The 21,297-nt window shown below is 39.2% G+C and overlaps 1 protein-coding gene across 7 annotated transcripts in view; it reads left to right on the forward strand.

Annotated features, from left to right (window-relative positions):
- MBOAT1 (membrane bound O-acyltransferase domain containing 1) overlaps positions 1 to 21,297 on the forward strand; it is a 200,429-nt gene that overhangs the window by 43,230 nt on the left and 135,902 nt on the right. For all 7 annotated transcript variants that reach the window (XM_037843797.1, XM_037843796.1, XM_037843801.1 and 4 more), the window contains exons 2-4: positions 14,800 to 14,945; positions 15,965 to 16,042; positions 20,121 to 20,216. In XM_037843797.1, coding sequence (XP_037699725.1) covers positions 14,800 to 14,945; positions 15,965 to 16,042; positions 20,121 to 20,216 — 320 coding nt within the window. The remainder of the gene's footprint in view (positions 1 to 14,799; positions 14,946 to 15,964; positions 16,043 to 20,120; positions 20,217 to 21,297) is intronic.

The raw sequence follows: 21,297 nt of genomic DNA on the forward strand, positions 1-21,297 counted from the left end.
GTTCTGTGCTACACTAAGTAATAGCATTTTTAGTACTCTTCCCCAGCATATTTATTTGTAGGGGACGATGCAAAACAGCACTGTTTGTGGTGGAGGAAAGGCTTGCCTTTAAATAAAAAATTGTTCAATTAGATTAGGTAGTGTTTGCTGAGAAGAATGTTCTGGGCCTGGAATGTTGCCTGTGCCTCATTGGTGAGCCACTGGTAATCCACTTTAGTAGGAGAAATAATTTGGGACTGTTAATATTTGCTATTTGTTAAAAATAGCCTGGTTACATCTCTTCGCTAAGAGTAAGGCAATGCTTTTATCTCCTGGCAAAGTTCATTTTCCTGCTGGTACAATTGACGCCATGGAACAGATATCCTCAAATAATGCACTTCCAGCAGCACATTAGAGTAGACAGATTTAGTTGAAGACAAATTTGAAAATTGCAGCACAGTTTGATTATGCTTTGGTGAAATGAGATAGACGTGTTTTATTTCTTTGCAGTGACTTTGAAATCTTGCAAGAGCTGTGGAAATTGAGCGTCTTGCTGAATCTGAGTTATGTCAGTCTGGCTTGTGTTTAAGGAGTCTGATCAAAACAGCTGTGCTCTACTGTTTCCTTATGCATAAGGGCCCACACAATCCTTTAATTGTGAAGAGCCAATTGTTGGATACCAGGAATGAAAGTGCAGCTCTCTTTGCTGCTCTAGTGGGAGTGGATCAGAAGAAAAGTAAAACTTTACACATGTTCCTTTTAAATGTGAAGGGTTTATTAAAGAGCATCGAGGTACACATTTTTATTCTCTTTGGCCACCCATGTTGTTACTCTTGACATTTTGCTGCCTATAAGATTGTTTTCCTTTAAGATGAGGTTTGTTTTTACAGATTGAATTCTTTCATTTATGCCTAATTCCTCTCTAACCTTTATGTGTAGTAGATGCTAATAAGGGCAACCCTGAGAATGGAGTGAGTAGAATTAAATAAGAATTTTTTTTTTTTTGGTGGAAGATAGAGTTGGCTATCAGTCATGGAAATTCTGAGTTTCCTAGAGTGCTCTGATAGTGTGTGTATGTGTGTGTATATGTGTGTGTGTGCATGCATTGTGTGTGTGTGTGTGTGTGTGTGTGAGAGAAATTCTACATGCCCTCCATAGTAACAAAAAATTTATAAAAAGAATCTGTTTGGATTTTTGGAACCCTTCTATAACAACCCTATTCAATTATACATGTTATCTTTGTCAACAGTTTTTGATATGCCACTCTTTTTTTTATATACTTGTAAATGTATGTACAATTTTTTATATTCTGCTTTTTATTGGCTATAGCAAGTGTTTTTCATTTTATTACATGTACTTTATAATGCCCATTTTTAATAATGGCATACTATTTTATTCAGTGGGTTTATGATCGATTATTATCCCTCTGTTGTCCTATATTTAAGTTTCTTTGACTTCATTTTCTCTTGTAAATAAAGCTCAACATTTTGAGGTCATTTAGCATATCATCTAATGAATAAATTTTCAAGATAGGTAAAAGTTATGGTTTATAGCAAATACTATGATATTACTTTTGAAAAGGATTGTAATGCAAGGTGTATCCTTTGGTTTTGTCTTGTATTAGCCAGTGTCTTTACTAATTGTTGAACTTGTAGATTTCTTCTTTTTATTGCTACTAGAAATAATGCCCAGGTGAATATATTTTGTGCAAAATTTTTGGCAGTACTTCTAATAGTGGGTGTAAATTTTATAGCCATAGGCACAGATATGCAAAAATACTAACTTCTTAATTTCTTTCTGAAACTTAATTTAACTTTCAAGCTAAACTGCCAATTTTAGGTAACCTACTTCCAATTTAAAACTGGGTCGTTTTAAGAGGTATATTCAGTCAAACTCAGAGTTCGGTTCATCTTCACCTGGGAGCAGTCTAAGCTCTGAGGGACTTATAGACCTTCCTGGCCTTGGTCAGGGCTTCTGCTCTGTGTTCCCCTTTTGGGCCTTGCTGGCCTCTGCTGAGGGAGAGCTCATCCTTCTGGTCTTTGGCATTGGTTTCTTGGCTGCTGCATTTGCTGCTCCCTGCAGCCCCTTCCATGGCTCCTAACCGCAAGACCTCTTCAGGCCTGCTAGCTCTTGGCCTGCCTCACTGCTGTTCCCAGAGCCTGGAAGAGGAGTATGAGAGGTGCCTCAGATCTGAGTACTTTGAGAACCCACTCAGCTCCTGGAAGCTACCCTTCTCTACAGGACTTGCTCTCTCTCCAGCTATACTCTGAGAAGCCAGGCAACCGTCTCTTTTGCAGTTCCTCCAAAGACCCTCTGGACCTCTCTAGAAGTCTCCATCAGAGTTTCTGTGGTCTCAGAGTTCCTATTGTTTCAGCAGCTTTACTGCCACCCCTCCACCTCCATGCCTAAGTGCTAGTCCTGTCTGTGCTGAATCCCTCCTTCACCCTGCTGGACAAACTCTTCATCTCTTTTTGTGGAGAAAAATTGCCCTTCCATCATTAAGAGGTTTTCTTCCCTCCATGACAGTGGTATCAACTCTATGCATTAAGTTATTCAGCTTTGCTCTTGATCTATGAAGATAAGCTTTTGGAATTTTTTTTTTTTAAATCTTCTTTCCCAAATTACTGGAGACTACTTTGACTTTCAGATTTGTGTCTGCTTTAGATTTACAAAACTCAGCTTAGGAACTGGAAAACCCAGAGCATGACTCTTTGTCCTGGGCTGTGTTGCTTCCCCCTAACCCTGGAGGAAAGGACAGACATATAGATAGAAAACTTTGGCTGCTGTCTGAATGTTGGGTGGGAAGGGGAGTCCATACAAGAGAAGTAGGGAGGAGACTGCAGAAACAAATTCTTAACAGTCCAACAGTAGTTACTGTTTATTGAATTTTTTCTATGCACAATTTGTAGATGTAGAATAACGTTATCAATAGCAAGTGCTTGTAAGTGCCAGGCACTGTTTCAAGGGCTCTTAAATATTAGCTTCTTTTCATCCTCAGAACAACCCTGTATGATAGTACTAATATCACTACCTCCTTTATATAAACCAGGAAACCCACATGCTGAGAGCTTTTGTAACTCTTCCACCCAGTAAATGGTGGAGGTGGTCTCGCTTTGTGTCAACTCTCTGCTTCATCGCTGTGATGCTTGTTGTAGGTCACGATTATTTCATTAGATTATTATTGAGGATAAATCTTTTTCTCATGTATTTGTTACAATCTGATCCTCTTCTTATGGGTGTTTGATCATTTCATGAAAGGTTGTTCTTGTCCTATTTAGGAAGAAATGGTCTCTTTATTGTTTTGGTTTGTTTCTAAACTCATGTGTATTATCTCCCTAACATGTTTCCCAGATATGAAAAAAGAGACCTTCTCAGTTGCAAGTGCTTGGAATCACCAGGGTTTAAAATCTGTATTATCTTGGGCCAATGATTTGCTTTCCAGAGTTATATAATTTCTAAAAGACATTTTATTATGTAAAATTTCAAACATAAATAAAAGGTGGAGTGATTAGTATAATGGGCTTATATGTACACAACACCAGCTTCAGCATCTTTCAACTCATGGCCAATCTTGCTTCATCTTTAACAAAATTTCTTAGCCTTGGCATGTTTAACATTTGGGGCCAGAAGATTCTTTGTTGTGGGGAAGTCCTGTACATTTTAGGATATTTGGCAGCATTCCTGGCCTCCATCCACTAGATGCCACTGGCAACACTCCTCCCCAAATATCCCTAACCTTTGGTTGAGACAACCAAAAATGTCTCCAGATATCGCCAGATGCCTCTGGGGCACAAAATTACCTTCTGTTGAGATCACTCATATACCACCCCACTCACCGCATCTGTACTGGATTATTTTGAGGCAAATTCCGTACAACATATCAAAACTATTTCAATCTGTGTCTCTAACAGATAAGGCATTCAATACTGTTGGCCCCTATTAGAAAGGGAAGGAGCAGAGATCGAACTCTGTCTATATGAACTATAGTGACAGGACGTTAACTGCTCTTTGCTGCAGAATAGGTTACAGTTCCTTCCAGTCATCAGTGTTGATATGAGCTAGTAAACACAAAGAAATTCATACCATACTCCAGATGGTACCTTTTAAGATGTACGTCTAGTAATTGAAAAGCAGCCCTGTTTCTGCTAGAATCCTGTTAGAATTAAGAAGTGCTGTTCCTTGAGTCTACTTCTGCGTTGGAATCGTTTGCCATGGAACATTCATCTTCCGCCCATGACTCACCCCTGGGGAAAGGGCAGTGGAGTGGGCTGGGTCTGTGTGTGATTGATTACTAGGTCTTGAGTTGGGCATTTACCATTAACAGTTAAGGGACAGAGTTCTGGTTGGATGTAGAATCAGAACCGAAAGAAACATTAGAGGCTAGTTCTTCCAAACTATACATTTTGTGTTTAAAGGAATTGAATAAAGCCCACAGCATGTAAGTCTCCTTTTCTTGACCTGGGGGTAGGACAGTGTCTCTCTCTCTCTGCTCCCCAGCTTGTGAAATGAATCAATGAATTGGCTAATGCCACACCTCTTAGTTTGCCAGGACTGCCATAACAAAGTACCACACATCCGATAGCTTACAACAATAGAAATTTATTGTCTTACAGTTCTGGAGGCTGGAGGTCTGAAATGAAGGTGTTGACAAGGCTGTGCTCCTTTTAAAGCCTGTTGGGGAGAATCCTTCCTTGCCTCTTCTAGCTTCTGGAGTTTCCCAGCAATCCGTGGCTTTCCACGGCTTATAGATGCATCTCTGCCTCTGTCTCCTCATCGCCACCTTCTTGTCTCCATCTTCAAGTAGTGTTCTCTCCTGGGTCTGTCAGTATCTCTTCTCCCTTTCTTATAAGGACACCAGTCAAACTGAATTAGGGTCCACCCTCATTCAGTCTGGCCCATTGCAACTTACCTCTTCAGAGGTCCCATTTCCAAATAAGATTCCATTCACGGGATCAGTGTTAGGACTTGAACATGTCTTTTTGGAGGATACCATGCCACCTCTAACAGCCGCCCAGCCAGCTTCTTAGTGCCAGAACTAGAGAAGTATGTCTATTGCATTATATTATGGTGACTGAAAATGGTAGATGGCTTTCAATGCCCATGTGAGTTTTCCCTTCCTCTTTTTCAGTTGCTACGGTAAAAGTACAGGTGTATTTTTCCCAAAGTAAGGCACCCTTTTCCTTGGAGATAGGCTGGAGGGGCTTTGAAGAAAACCAAGCCAGCTTGGGAGACCATTAGCAGACTGAGGAGGCCTGTGTCAGCTGGACATTTGAGTCACTCTTAAATCTAGTCCATCTCATCCCTGCCCCAAAGCTTGTGTAGTCCAATCTCCTTGTCATTTATTTGTGTTTTCCTTTCTTCTTAGAAATCCCAGTTCCTACTCTGTGCCTCTCTAGGTCTTTCTATATATACTTCCAATCAGGAGTTCTCAGTGTTGCCTGCATATTGGAATCATCTGGGAACTTTAAAATGTCTTGATGGGAGAACTAAGATGGCAGCTAGGTGAGACAGAGCAAAAAAACACCTCCTTGAAAAATACTAGATAAAAGCCAGAAAGTGACCCAGGACACCAGTTCCAGCGATTCACCAGCCGGACAAGGTCTGCTAAATCCACAGGGACCGTGCATTTGGTGAAACCGGGAGTCTGCATTCTGAAACAAGTGAGTGAGCCAGCTGAAAGTCCGGCAGCTGTGCTGCGGTGTGGGGAAACCATGGGTTGGCATTTGGAGATGGACTAGTTCTTTTTTTTTTTTTTCAAACTGGCACACTACCTTTCTTGACATCTCACTTTCCCTCCTCCCCACATCCATCCCATCTGCATGTTGTATGCTCCTTTGTCAGAATAAGACCACAACTGTTCCCTTCTCTTTGCCTCCATCTTTCTTCCCTGGTCAGCATTGCCAATGACAGGATGACTGTGGTTTCCTCTTTCTCACCCTTGCCCCTACATTTGCTTTTGTGTATGGAAAATGGTGTAGTTTGTTACTGTCTTTATTGCTGTATATTTTGTGCATTAAATAAAATTTATTATTCATAGTGATCAAATATTCAATATCTTCCCTTATTCTCTGCTATTCAATTGCTGAGTTAGTTGTAAAAAAATGCCCAATTTTTTCTCATATCATAGTTCTTTCACTTTTCAAAAGCCATGCTTTCCTTATTTGATATTTTATTTAATATTGAGAAAGTTAAATAAGGTTTACTATTTCAAAAGTGTTTACATGGAATATTGTTTTCCACCTTTTACTGCCAACTTTGCTGTATGTCATAGATGACTTTCTTAGATGTATATATCTATATAGGTATATTTCTTTCTTAAATCTTCATTTTATTGAGATATATTCACATACCACGCAGTCATACATAACAAATCGTACATTCGATTGTTCGCAGAACCATTACATAGTTGTACATTCATCACCTAAATCAATCCCTGACACCTTCATTAGCACACACACAAAAATAACAAGAATAATAATTAAAGTGAAAAAGAGCAATTGAAGTAAAAAAGAACACTGGGTACCTTTGTCTGTTTGTTTGTTTCCTTCCCCTATTTTTCTTTTTTTTTTTTTTTTTTTTTCATATAGTTATGCGTTCATCACCACAATATATTTCTGAACATTTTCCTTACATCAGAAAGAATCAGAATAAGAATAAAAAATAAAAGTGAAAAGAGAATACCCAAATCATCCCCCCATCCCACCCTATTTGTCATTTAGTTTTTACTCCCATTTTTCTACTGATTTTTTTCAATTTTTTAACTTTGTTTATCAAAAAATTAAAAACAAACAGGCAAACAACAACCAAAAAACCCCCACAACATTTCAAACAAAGCAATGGATTAAGGAAAACAAATAACCTAAAATACCTACTTTGCTTCCAATATATTCCTACCATACCCCAAGAAAATTAATAAACCATGTCCAAACAGAGGAGTAAGAAAAACAAATAATCTAAAATAACTACATTGCTTCCAACATGTTCCTACCATACCCCAAGAAAATTAACAACCCCTAAGAAAACAAAGGAATAAGAGAAACAAAAAACCTAAAATAACTCTATTGCTTCCAACATGATCTTACTATATCCAAGAAAGTTTACAAACCCTAATCATTCCTGAGCATTCCCATAACATTGAGATTACCCTCCATAGTTTATCTGTTCTTATTAGATTATCATTCCCCCTCCACTAATTGGTATCTCTAGGTCCCCTACATTCTACAGTATAAAACATTGTACATTTTTCACAGAATTCACATTAGTGGTAACATACAATATCTCTCTTTTTGTGCCTGGCTTATTTTGCTCAGCATTATGTCTTTTTTTTTTTTAATCTTCATTTTATTGAGATATATTCATATACCACGCAGTCATACAAAACAAATCGTACTTTCGATTGTTGACAGTACCATTACATAGTTGTACATTCATCACCCAAATCAATCCCTGACACCTTCATTAGCACACACACAAGAATAACAAGAATAATAATTAGAGTGAAAAAGAGCAATTGAAGTAAAAAAGAACACTGGGTACCTTTGTCTGTTTGTTTCCTTCCCCTATTTTTCTACTCATCCATCCATAAACTAGACAAAGTGGAGTGTGGTCCTTATGGCTTTCCCAATCCCCTTGTCACCCCTCATAAGCTACATTTTTATACAACTGTCTTCGAGATTCATGGGTTCTGGGTTGTAGTTTGATAGTTTCAGGTATCCACCACCAGCTACCCCAATTCTTTAGAACCTAAAAAGGGTTGTCTAAAGTGCGTAAGAGTGCCCACCAGCGTGACCTCTCGGCTCCTTTTGGACTCTCTCTGCCACTGAAGCTTATTTCATTTCCTTTCACATCCCCCTTTTGGTCCTTCCCCTATTTTTCTATTCATCCATCCATAAACTAGACAAAGTGGAGTGTGGTCATTATGGCTTTCCCAATCCCATTGTCACCCCTCATAAGCTATATTTTTATACAATTGTCTTCGAGATTCATGGGTTCTGGGTTGTAGTTTGATAGTTTCAGGTATCCACCACCAGCTACCCCAATTCTTTAGAACCTAAAAAGGGTTGTCTAAATTGTGCGTAAGAGTGCCCACCAGAGTGACCTCTCGGCTCCTTTTGGACTCTCTCTGCCACTGAAGCTTATTTCATTTCCTTTCACATCCCCCTTTTGGTCAAGAAGATATTCTCCGTCCCACGATGCCAGGTCTACATTCCTCCCCGGGAGTCATATTCCACGTTGCCAGGGAGATTCACTCCCCTGGGTGTCTGGTCCCACGTAGGGGGGAGGGCAGTGATTTCACCTTTCAAGTTGGCTTAGCTAGAGAGAGAGGGCCACATCTGAGCAACAAAGAGGCATTCGGGAGGAGGCTCTTAGGCACAATTATAGGGAGGCCTAGCCTCTCCTTTACAGCAACCGTCTTCCCAAGGGTAAAACCTATGGTAGAGGGCTCAGCCCACCAAACCACCAGTCCCCTATGTCTGCGGTCATGTTAGCAACCATCGAGGTGGGGTAGGCGAATACCCCTGCATTCTCCACAGGCTCCTCAAGGGGGCACTACATATTTTTTTCCTTGTTGTTTTTTTTTTTTTTTTTTTAACTTTTTTTTCCTTTTTAAATCAACTGTATGAAAAAAAAATTTAAAAAAAATAAAAACATACAATAAAAGAACATTTCAAAGAGACCATAACAAGGGAGTAAGAAAAAGACAACTAACCTAAGATAACTGCTTTACTTCCAACCTGTTCCTACTTTACCTCAAGAAAAAAAAACAAAAAACCTGGGAGCGGCTGCGGGTACAACGGTGGGAGTCGCACAGTGAAGCATGGCAGGAGTGGGCTGGGCCAACGTCTCGGTGTCTGGCTTGGAGGATAGCCTGCTGCTGATTGTCTTGGGGCCAGGGGGGCAGAGAGGAGCCAAAAGGAGAAAGAAACCTTGCAGCCATCTCCCCGGTTGGCTGGGGACACTCCTTCCCAGGGCCGGAGCTATAGCCCAGAGCTGCACCAAGGATCCCAGTGTGACGGGGAGTGTTTCCCACAGCACCATGCACTTGCCACAATATCGGCTGTGGACAGTGGCCTTTAGCGCACCCACAGCTAATTGTCCCAGATCTGGAAAGCCGGAGCTGTGTGAAAAGGGGGAAATTAACGTGCCCCATTCAACCATCTTTACAGCAGGCTGGGAACGCCCCTGCATGGTCTGGTGGCCCAGGGCTTCCTTGGAGGGTCGGTGCGCACTTGTGACATGGCACAAACTTCCCTCAGCAGAGGTCCTGGAAGAGTGCAGCTGAGAAGGGGGGCCCGCTCGGAAATCCCAGGAACCCTACGCCAATACCAAGGACTTGTGGGTCAGCGGCAGGCACAATCTGTGGCAAGACTGAAACGAAGGCTTAGACTCTTTCAACAGCCTTAGAGCTCCAGAACACCTGGGAGGTTTGATTATTAAAGCTGCTCTGCCTCCCTAACCACCCAGACTAACGCCCCACATTCAGGGTGGACAGCACCAACCACACACCCAAACTTAGTGTACCAATTGAACCCCACAAGAATCAGATCCCCACACACCACAAAGACAAAGTTGGGGAGAACTGACTTGAGGGGAATTGGTGACTCGCAGATGCCATCTGCTGGTTAGTTAGAGAAAGTGTACACCACCAAGCTGTAGCTCTGACAAATTAGAGATTGGTATTTTTTTATATCCTGAAAGAACCCTATCAAGTAAAGCAAATGCCAAGAGGCCAAAAACAACAGAAAATCTTAAAGCATATGATAAAACCAGACGATATGGAGAACCCAAACCCAAACACCCAAATCAAAAGATCAGAAGACACACAGTAGTTGGTGCAATTAATCAAAGAACTAAAGACAAACAACAAAAGCATGGCACAGGATATAAAGGACATGAAGAAGAGCATGGCACAGTATATAATGGACATAAAGAAAACCCTAGAAGAACATAAAGAAGAACTTGCAAGAGTAAATAAAAAAATAGACGATCTTATGGAAATAAAAAACTGTTGGCCAAATTAAAGAGACTCTGGATACTCATAATACAAGATTAGAGGAAGTTGAACAACGACTCAGCGTCCTTGAGGACCACAGAAGGGAAAATGAAAGAACAAAAGAAAAAATGGGGAAAAAAATCAAAAAAATTGAAATGGATCTCAGGGACATGATAGATAAAATAAAACGTCCAAATTTAAGACTCATTGGTATCCCAGAAGGGGAAGAGAAGGGTAAAGGTCTAGAAAGAGTATTCAAAGAAATTGTTGGGGAAAACTTCCCAAACCTTCTATACAATATAAATACACAAAGCATAAATGCCCAGCAAACTCCAAATAGAATAAATCCAAATAAACTCACTCCAAGACATATTCTGATCAGACTGTCAACTACTGAAGAGAAGGAGCAAGTTCTGAAAGCAGCAAGAGAAAAGCAATTCACCACATACAAAGGAAACAACATAGGACTAAGTAGTGACTACTCAGTGGCCACCATGTAGGCGAGAAGGCAGTGGCATGACATATTTAAAATTCTGAGAGAGAATGATTTCCAAGCAAGAGTATTTTATCCAGCAAAACTCTCCTTCAAATTTGAGGGAGAGCTTAAATTTTCACAAACAAATGCTGAAAGATTTTGCTAATAAAAGACCTGCCCTACTTCAGATACTAAAGGGAGCCCTACTGACAGAGAAACAAAGAAAGGAGAGAGAGATATAGAGAAATTTAACAGACATATATAGAACATTACATCCCAAATCACCAGGACACACATTCTTCTCTAGTGATCATGGATCTTTCTCCAAAATAGACCATATGCTGGGACATAAAACAAGCCTCAATAAATTTAAAAAAAAATGAATTTATTCAAAGCACATTCTCTGACCACAGTGGAATACAAATAGAAGTCAATAACCATCAGAGACTTAGAAAATTCACAAACAACTGGAGGGTAAAAATGAGGGGGAGATGAAAACATTTCCGGAAAATCAAAAGCTGAGGGACATCGTCACCAGTAGATCAGTCCTGTAAGAAATGCTAATGGGAATTGAGCAGGCTGAAAGGAAGGGACACTGAACAATTGACTGAAACCACATGAATAAATAAAGATTTCCAATAAAGATAACATGGTAAATATAAATACAATGCTACTGTATTTTTGACTTGTAATTCCACTATTTACTTTCTACAGGATCTAAAATACATAAACTATAATAATAAATCAGTGGTTTTGGACTCAATATAAAATATGTAATTTTTGACAAGAACTACATAAAGGTGGGGGAATGGAGGAGTATAGGAACATAGTTTATGTGTCCTATTGAAGTTAACTTGGTATCAAAGAAAAACAAGATTATTATAGATTTAAGAGGTTAAATTTAAGCCCCATGGTAAATATAAAGACAGTATCAGAGAATATGACCATAGAGATGAAAAGTAGAGTATGGGTTACAAGAAGTGGGGGAAGGGCAATGCGGAGTTAAGAAATGAGTGTAGGGTTTCTATTTGGGGTGAAGGGAAATTTCTAGTAATGGATGATGGGAAGGTGATAGCATTGCAACATTCTAAATGTGATTAATCCCACTAATGGATTGCTAGGGAGGGATTGGAATGGGAAGATTTAGGCTGTATATATGTTTCCACAATCGAAAAAAAAAAAAAAAAGTCTAAACAGATAATGACAATTAAATGCCAAGGATGATTCTGGATGGGATCTGAGGACGGAGGAGAAGAGGTTCAAAGGGACACAGTTGGGACATAAGAAAAAAAAAAGGAAATATAGAATGTAAGCTTTGTATCAATGCTGAATTTCTTGAACTTCTTAGCTGCGCTTAATGGGATTGCGTAAAGGAATGTTCTTGTTTATGGGAAATGTATATGTGAATTATATTGTTTGTTCAAGGATGTGTGCAGCTTGCTCTCATATGTTCAGAAGACTGAGCAATAGATGATGGATGATAGGGAGGGAGGGAAAGAAAGAAATGGTGGTGTGACAGAGTTGTTAAAGTTGGTGGATCGGGGTATCAGGGGAGGGGCGTCGGGATATGCTGGAGTTCTGTGTATGGGGTTTGTATTGTTTTTGTAACTGTTCCTGTAAGTTTGAATTTATTTCAAAATAAAATAAAAATAAAGAATGTTATAGTTTACAATAAGGAAATAACTGAAACTATGGTATTGAAACTCATAACAACTTTGGAAATTTCCTATGTAACTACTTGTTAAATCATACTTTGAAAGATATTATCCATTTGTATATATGTTCTATTTCACAATTTGGAAATAACTGAAATTATGGAGATGTAACCGATAATATTGTTTGAAATTTGTTCTCTAACTACTTGCTAAATTGCAGTTGGAAAGTTATTCCTGCTGTGTAAATATGTTATATTCTACAATTTAAAAAATGCGATTTTTTAGAAAAAGAATGGCTTCAATTTCTCACTAATAGGAATTTCCTATATTTCATGATTTGTGCATGAGTGTACATGTATGTGGGTGTGTGTGTATGTGTGTGTGAAAGAGAGAGTCACCATTGTGTACGCTGGTTTTCAAACTTGGTGCATTTTGATCTCTGTGGTCCGACATCGCAGGCCTAAGGATTTCATAGAACGCTGACCAACTGGTTGCTGTCTGCAGGCCCTGTAGGGAATGTGCCTCTTTCAAGTCCTCATTTGGTTAATATTCTCCGTCTCATTAGTTGGACCAGTGGCTTATGATGTTTATTCATTAAAAACAAATAAAAAAGTTTTAAAAAGTAAAAAAAAAAAGTCTTGATGCCAGGCCTATTTAATACAAATCTTTGGGGATAGGACCCAGGCATCAGTATCTTTAATGTTCTTAACCCCCCTCAATTTTTACGTATTTCACTAATTTTCCTGATATGCTTTCTCTGAATCTTATTCCTCCATAATTATGAAATTTCTCATTTACTTTGGATCTAAAAGGCACATAATGTCATAAGTTTATACAGTGTTAATGTTACTTCACATTATTTGTGATTTTCCTCAATTAGAATATGAGCTCCTTGAATGCATGGATTGTGCCTTCTTTCTCCTCTATCGCAGTGGTTCTCAAACTTGAATATGTATCCAAGTTACACAGATTGTTGCCCCAGCCCCTCTGAAATGTTGGATTCTGGATGTATGGGGTGAGGCCCATGAAATTTGCATTTCTAGCAAGTCATGTAGATGCTGCTGGTCCAGGGACCCTACTCTTGGGAACCACTGCTCTATTCTGTCCTCCCGCCCCAATCTTTCCACATATGCAAGGATGCTCACTAATTACTGATCAAGCCCAAAAGAATGGAGCACATTTCCTTGTGGCCTCTCTCCTGGTTAAATGTGTTTTTTTGTGGCTATGGGCTGGTCCCTGCTCTGAATGAAAGAATGTGTGTGATCACCTAAAGATGATCATAAATATTTGACTCCCAGGTTGCCAATTCCTTCAGATTTTGAACCTTGCTAAAATGGTTACTTTTCTTTATATATTTTTTGTGTGTGAGGGTCAGTTGTAGGTTCTGTGTTTAGGCTAGGTAAAAAGATACGACCAAATTGTATAGGGTAGGAATCTTTCACTTCCTTTTTGTCTTTCAAGATAGAAAGTGAGAGTGGGCAGTAGCAGGAACTTTTTGTGTGGTTTTTTTTTTTTTTTTTTTTTTTTTTGGTAAGATTAGTGAAGAATTTTCTCCAAATAGAGATAATTTTCCAAAAAGAAACAAGTATTCCCAAAGTAATAATTTCTATGAATTATAAGGAGTCCAAAGCATTGTTGTTTTTAATTGGGAAAACAAATGAGCTCAGATGGGACCGATGGCTGCTACTTCCAGCCCTACCTCCTAGTACAGCCCTAAGGAATTTCACCAACAGCTACAGTTTATTATAGCATGAGAAACCACTGATACTGAAGTTTTGAGTTTATTTAGTATATCTTCAGTCTCTTTTCGATTAAGTGCCTTCTAAAAGTGAATTGATACTGAAGTTTTCAGTCTGAAGACTGAAATGCTTTAAATACTTCTCCAGTTTTAATTAATACACTTAATGTCTTTGGAATTTGATTTCAGCAAATTTGAATTACAAAGATGCATGTTAGAACTATTTGTATGTTATTTATTGTTTTGTTTTGTTTTGTTTTAGATCAGCTGATCTTTCCTGTAGGTTTCAGGCAGTCATTTTATCTTTTTCTTTTAAAAATATTCATGAGAGATGGGTCATTGAGATTTTTCCATGTAAATTTGGTTCTTACCCTGCATAATTGGACAGTTTGGGCATTGGAAATTTAATGCAGGCTATTTCTCTTTTTATGAAACTTCCTCTTAAATATGAGCTTGCTTATTTGGTGTTAATTTAAAGTGCCAAATTGGAGTCAGAAAACAGTTGATCATTTTGGAGAGACATTTGATTTCTTTTCTTAGGTACTAAATGAGAGAACCCTTTTTCAGCACTTGATTTGATATCATTTGCATCTCCAAAAGGAGACACTCTTTATTTTAGGGTAATGCTAGAGCAGGGGCCGGGTGAGACCCAGCAAGCAGACTTCAGTTTCCTTAGTCCCTTTTCATCCAAAAGTCTCCTGCTGGAAGGTGGGAAAGCAACCCTTGACTAGTTTTAAAGAGTTGAAAAAACAAAACTATTGGATTCCTACTTCTTATACCAGACAAGGGTATAGTTAGCTTTTCAGTTTTTTACTCCTCCTCCAGACGTATACTTTCCTGAGAAAGAAGACAAATCCAAGTCTGTGATTCATCTTAATGTAAAAGTATGAAAAATGTAGACAAGGTTCTCACATAGGCCAAAAGGTTGAGGTTTTTAATTCTTTCTTTCCCCCCATAGGTGAATTTTGTGGCATGCCAGCTCTTTGCTTTGTTTGCTGCTTTCTGGTTTCGCATCTTCTTAAGTCCTGGTAAAGCCAGCCCTGAAGTCCGACATGCCTTTGCCACCATTTTTGGCATCTCTTTTGTCATCTTTTGTTTTGGCTGGTGAGTATGAGCCTTATGAATTCTAATGTTTATCACTTGGGTGTTTTGTGACAATATTCTCGGCATCTTCCAGGCACCAAGGTAAATGCCTGGATTTTACTCGTAAGGTAAAGTAACGGTGAAATTGTAGGAATCTCCATTTACTGGAAGAACCCAGAACCAATAAACTGACTACTCATTGGAAGTCGATGTAATGAATTTTTTTCCTAAAATTATTCCCTGGTCATGTAAATGGGATAGTATAAGATTTTTGTTTTTCCCCACGAGGACCCTTTCTAGTAATTGTAGACATTGGTGTATTTCTTGTGTGTGACTGTTGGAGAGAGAGGTATTCATCATGCATTTAGCAGAGCAGTGGTTTTAGTTCAGGTCTTGGGGAATGTGAATCATTCTCTAACAGAGGAAGCCCGTAGGTTGGACTTTTCTCTACCAGGTAAGCTGGGCAAACACCATGGGAGTGGCTCTTCTTGGGGAAGAAGTTTTAAGGGCCAATGTTTCTAGAAGTATGACTTTAGGAAATTGTGAATTTGTTCAGGGTACTAGGCTTCTACTCTTAACTCCTTCAAGCAAAATTTGAGAAAAGATGAGTATTTTGAATCAGCCACCAGGTATCTAGGGAAGTTTTAAAGTAATTCTTTGTTTCTTTAAAACTTCAAAAAAATAAAAGTCCCAAAGAAAGAATTATTCTTTTCTAGACTCTAAGTTGTATATATCATGAAACCAAAATGAAATAAAAGATAAGTATTCCGTATATGGATCGCTGACATTGCTACCACCATAGTTGACAGGCTATTTAATGTCTTCTTAGAGTCATTTCAAGATATAGTACAGTGTCTTCATTATATAGGACAAAAACACTTGATTTATTTTTCTGTAACATAAACATGGGATAATTGATCACATGCTTTTTGGCATGGGTGGGATGGGGGTGTAGGTGGCATAGGTAGTATGGATGGTGAAATATATCACGTTAATAAATATATCACGTACCCCTCCCCCCCCACCATTGTGTCTTAAAGGTACTCCATACATCTTTTTGTGCTGGTATTAATGTGCTATGGGATCATGATCACTGCAAGTATATCCAATATTCACAGGTAAGATCCTGGGAATGAATAATGCAATGTCAGGTTTTTGTGGTCTTTGAAATACATTCCCCAGGGTAAAGTAGTAGTGTCCCCATTTTCCATAAGTAGGGTATATTAAGTTCTCTAGTATATCTCTAGATCCCTGTACGAGGGATGGGAAAGGCTGAGAGTCTTCAGAGAAGAATAAGAATATCAAGTAGCACATTAATTTTCTTTCCTATAAGCATTGAAGTGTCACTTTTCAGTGTATAATCCTGTAGTTACTTATAATAAATTTCTGGTTTTCAAGAGAAAATATTTTTGCATGCTTTTAAATTTTATAGTCATTCAACTTAGTATCCAGATAACCTGTGAATATTTTTGAATTCCATTTTTGAATCTCTGTGCTAAGTGCCCTCTTTGAAATGGGGGGATAGTGTCATTCTTTCCAGAAGGAAAATAGGAAATCTATATTTCTAATTTGGAAAGAGTGCCTTTTGGAAAGGCTCCATATTAGGACAAAATGTTTATAAGAGCTTTACTTGGGGCTTGGTGGTGGTAATGGAAATGCTTTGTTTTTTTACCCCCTAAACTTGATTTTGTATGCAGTTAAATGGTTGATAGTAATGTTGTTGCACATTTCCAACTACCTTAGAATTGTAATTTCTCAGCTTTCCCCACGCCTTGAAAAATGGCTGTGGTCCATTTTTTAGAGGATCAACAACTTCCATGCACACTTGTTCCATGCCAGGTCTAGGTTTGCTTGTGTTAGTGTTTGGCCGGGAATGGAATGCTTGATTCAGGAGTGGAATACTCCAGCCCTGGCAGAGTTGCATGGTTTGCAGACAGGCTATGAATGTTTGCAGTAGTATTGTGGTTGCAGAAGGCTGTGTCATAAGCCCCAGAAGAAAAGATGCCAAAACAAGCTCTTTCCCTCTTTCTTTGCTTGTGTGGTTGCCAATATTACAAAAGGAGGAGTGGCTCCTAGTCCCTCATGGGTGGGACTCAGTGTAAATTAAAAAAAAAAAGTTCCAAAATTGTTTCCTATTGATGGAAAACTGGAGCACTGTGCTGGAGTCAGAGGGTCTGGCCCCTCCTAGCAGTGTGAGTTCAGATAGGTTGCTCAGCTTCTCTGCACAACACGTTTTCCACTTACAAAATGTGGGGTTTAAGTAGTTAAACCTAGATTCTGGTCAAGGCCAGGATTTCATGATTCTTTGTATATATTAAGCCCAAGGAATGAACTGTCCTTCTCTTCACCGAGTCAGATGTAGGAGTTGTGTTATGTGGTGAGAAAAGGAGGAGAGGATTAATATTTGCCACCATCTGGAACTAACTCATTTTGAACTGGTGGTTGTTATTCTGGATTTGTTTCAAGAGTTTTTTTGGGTACCACCTCTGTTTCCTTCCCAAACCACTATTTTGGGGAGAAGCCACAGGTAGTAATTTACCAGATTTACACCAACTGGAACAGAATATAGTTTGTGTCTCCCAGGGCAGAAGGCTTCTTAGGAGTTCTTGGTGATGCAGTTGTCATTTCTGGAGAACCTACTTTGTGCTAAGTACTAGGCCAAGCTCTTTTAAATATATTACTTCATTATTTTTAATGTATAGAAAATATTATTTAAGGATCATTTAATATCATTGTCATATGATTTAATATTTCATTTCATTGTTTCAAATATTTCTAGTACAGCTCTCTGGGATATAGGTATTTTTTTTTCCAAGATGAAGAAATGAAAGCTAGAATGCTCCATGAATTTTCACAAAGTGAATATACCCAAGTAGCCGCTACCCGAGTCAGTAAGGAGACTTGTTACCAGCACTGATGTCCCAATCTTTAACACACCCCTCCTTCCTAAAATAACCACTATCCCAGCATCCCACACCAGAGATTTATTTTGCCAGTGCTCGGATTTGAACTCTTGTTGATCTCTGTTCAGAATAGATACTCTCTCTGCAACTCCTAGATTCCTTAGATTTTTCTGGATTGTCCTGCAGAGGCGCAGTGCCCTATTGTATTGGGAATCAGCACTTGGCAACATCCTTGATGGGTGGGGTCTTATTACAACAATTGAATTGAATCTGCTTTTCCCACTGGACCAGAAGTCCTGCAGGGACCAGGGGAAGGTAGGGTCTAGCTTTTGCTGAGGACAAAGGGGAAGCAGCAGGTGGGGCTGCATTCGAAAGGGCCCTAGAACCATCTGGAAAGAGCCTTGAAAGAATCTGGAAAGGGCCCTGGAGGAATCTGTGTTTTGAACCTGCTCTGTGCCTCTGCCTTGAGCTTCATGAATGAGCAAGAGAAACAGAATAGATGCTGGAGGCCACAACTCCTTCAGCTCTTAGGGAGTTGCTTGTTTTTTCTTAGTCATTTGCGTTGTTTACCAGCTTTGTGGTGTGGAAAGGGTTAGGATAAACCCAAGGTAGAACAACTTGGTGTGGTAACATCCTTGTGTGCAGATAATGATAAAGAGAATTTAATTTATATAGTGCTTTAGAGTTTACAGGACTCCTGACACATTATCTGGCTATCTCTTGCTACCAGATGAACTTTAATTATTCTAGTCTAGTCTGCATGACTTATTTTAGTCTCACAAAGAGAGAATCTGATTCTCTTCGTGAACCCAATTCATGAAGGTTAGTCTAGTCTTTGAGTTATTTTAATGTGAATTTCAATATAATTTAATATCAGAATATACAGCTTCCTTGTTTTAAGATACACATTTAGAAGTTATACCTTCTAAATGAATATCTGTGTCTGATGGTTTCCTGAATCATTTAAAATGTTTAGGGTATTCTTTTCAGTTCATTTCAACTAACAGGAACGAGCCCCTTCTATGTGTAAATGATTGGGGCTACTCAAGTTCACAGTGATTCATGGAGACAGACTTATACATAAATAATTTTAATATTGTAAATACATATGCTAGCTTGTAGTACTAGAGAAATGCAGGCAAGGGAGCAAGGAATTATAACCAAGCCAAGTGACATTGCAGAGGTGATAATGAGCTGATCCTTATCTGATGAGTAGGCAGTTTCTATATTATCACATATATGGGGTGGAGAAAGGAGTTCCAGGTAGAGGGAGGAGCAAGAAAATTTTCTGGCTAGAAAATACAGGAAGTAGAGTGGAAAGTGAGCAGTCCAGTGTGGTTTGACCGTTTGGTGGACATGGAGCACGGCTGGAGTTGAGTCCAGAAAGATATGAGAAAAGTAGAAATTAGCAAATGAGGCACCTTTTCATGCTGCGTTCAGGAGTTTTGATTTGACTTAACAGTGAGATCCACTGGATCTCTTTTAACATGAGTAACATCCATTTAGTTGTTTATTCATTCAACACATAGTAGGTAGATATGGTGAACAAGATACATGGGACCATTCTTGCTTTCATGGAACCTACGGTCTAATAAAGGGAACAGTGTTTAATCATTATCACATATATGTATAATTATAAATTGATAAATGGAGTGACTGTGTGTGTGTGTGTGTGTGTGTGTTTGCTTGTATGTATGTATTGCTGGTTTATATATGTTATGGGGATGTGAAGGCAGGCCACCCTGAAGGAAACCAAGGAGTGAAAGTGAGTGGGTAGATGGTACCTGAAGCCCTAGGCATGGAGAGGGAGGATCCTGAGTTGAGGCTAAGGTATGGTGGCACCTACGAATTAGGTAGAAGGAGCAAAGAAGGGAGTGGTCAGCAGTATGATGATGGTGATTCGTATTTTACAAAGCTCACCATGTAATCGTGATGGTCTGTGAACAGGAGAGGCTTGAGTGCAAGACTGTATAGGTCAGTGGTTCTCAACCCCTGGCTGCATTGTAGAATTTCTGCTGCCAGCTGCACCTTGTATCATTGGAACCAGAATATCTGGGGTGGGTCCCAGACATCTGTAGTTTGTAAAGTACCCCAGGTGATTCCATTATGCTGCCAAGGCTGATAACCACTGCAGTGGGATGGGAAGGTGAGAGAGGGAATGGATTGGGTTGTAGATAGAGCAGATAGGATTTTGTGACCTCTTGCATGAGGGGATGAGGGAAAGGAAGAGGAAATATATTAAAAGCATTATAGTAATGCATTATAATCAGATCATCTGTGTTTTTCATTTCAGATACTCCTTTTTTGTAGCAATGGGATATCTTACGTTATGCCACATCAGTCGAATATACATATTCCACTATGGAATTCTCACTACAGATTTTTCTGGGTAAGTTTCTTAATTTGGGAGGTTTTGACTGCTGACTTTGACTCAGTCTTTCAGAGTCTGTAAACATCAAGCCTCCATATAAGAATCATTCATTGGTGGCTGGTTAAATCAGTTGGTAAGACACTGTGCTAATAAGGTTTGGGTTGAAGACTTGTTTGTTCTGTAGGACTCTTAGCTCTGCTATGTTCTCAGGCAGGGGTTGCAAACTACAGCCCATGGGCCATATCGGTACTGCCACCTGTTTTTGTAAATAGTTTGCACAGCCGTGCACTTATTTGTTTTCATATTGTTTTTGGCTGCTTTTTTATGACCAGGGCAGAGCTTAGTAGTTGCAGTAGAGAATTGTGGTCCACAAAGCCTACAATATTTACTATCTGGCTCTTTGCATAATAAGTTTCCTAACCCCTGTTGTAAGGTCCTTAACACATGGCTGGTGGTCATCTGTTGCTAGTTAATAATACAGAAATACGTCTATATCAGCTGATAAATTGTTGCTACCCTGACCGTCTGGCTACCCAAAGTGCCTTCCCTCCAAATCCCCTAAACTTCCAGCAAGGGTCTCCATTACCAGTTACAAACATTTTTTGTATCACCCCGCCTTAACCTGGTAGGCCACCCATCTCCTGATTAGTCACCTGGTGAAGATCCACTGGGTGGATCAGTGTAAATTCTATGCTCTTTTAATGTTAGTTCAGGAGCAACTTGATGTAAATCATGAGGAATGGACTCTAAAGCAGAGTTCTACCTGGTAACACTTTGTATTTTATCCATGTTATTTACCTGGGAGTTGGGTTCTGTTCCCTGCAGACCTTCTGGGTTTGTCCAGATGGAAGTGCCAGACCTCATCTCCAGTTCTCCTCTCCCTTCTGTCTGAACTGCATTTCATTTCATGAGTTGTTGGAGAAGTGGCAATGAAATAAAGGAATTAGACCTCACAGCTCATCTCTGTGAACTTTGCAAGTTGTATAACTAAACTGCCCTACCATGAAAATGCTCAGGAAGGCAATAAAAGAGTTACTTTGGGACACAGGAACTATTTTTTTATTGTGGTAAAATATGTGTAACATCAAAGTTACCATTT

Source organism: Choloepus didactylus, chromosome 7 (genome assembly GCF_015220235.1).
Source record: "Choloepus didactylus isolate mChoDid1 chromosome 7, mChoDid1.pri, whole genome shotgun sequence".
Taxonomy (NCBI): domain Eukaryota; kingdom Metazoa; phylum Chordata; class Mammalia; order Pilosa; family Megalonychidae; genus Choloepus; species Choloepus didactylus.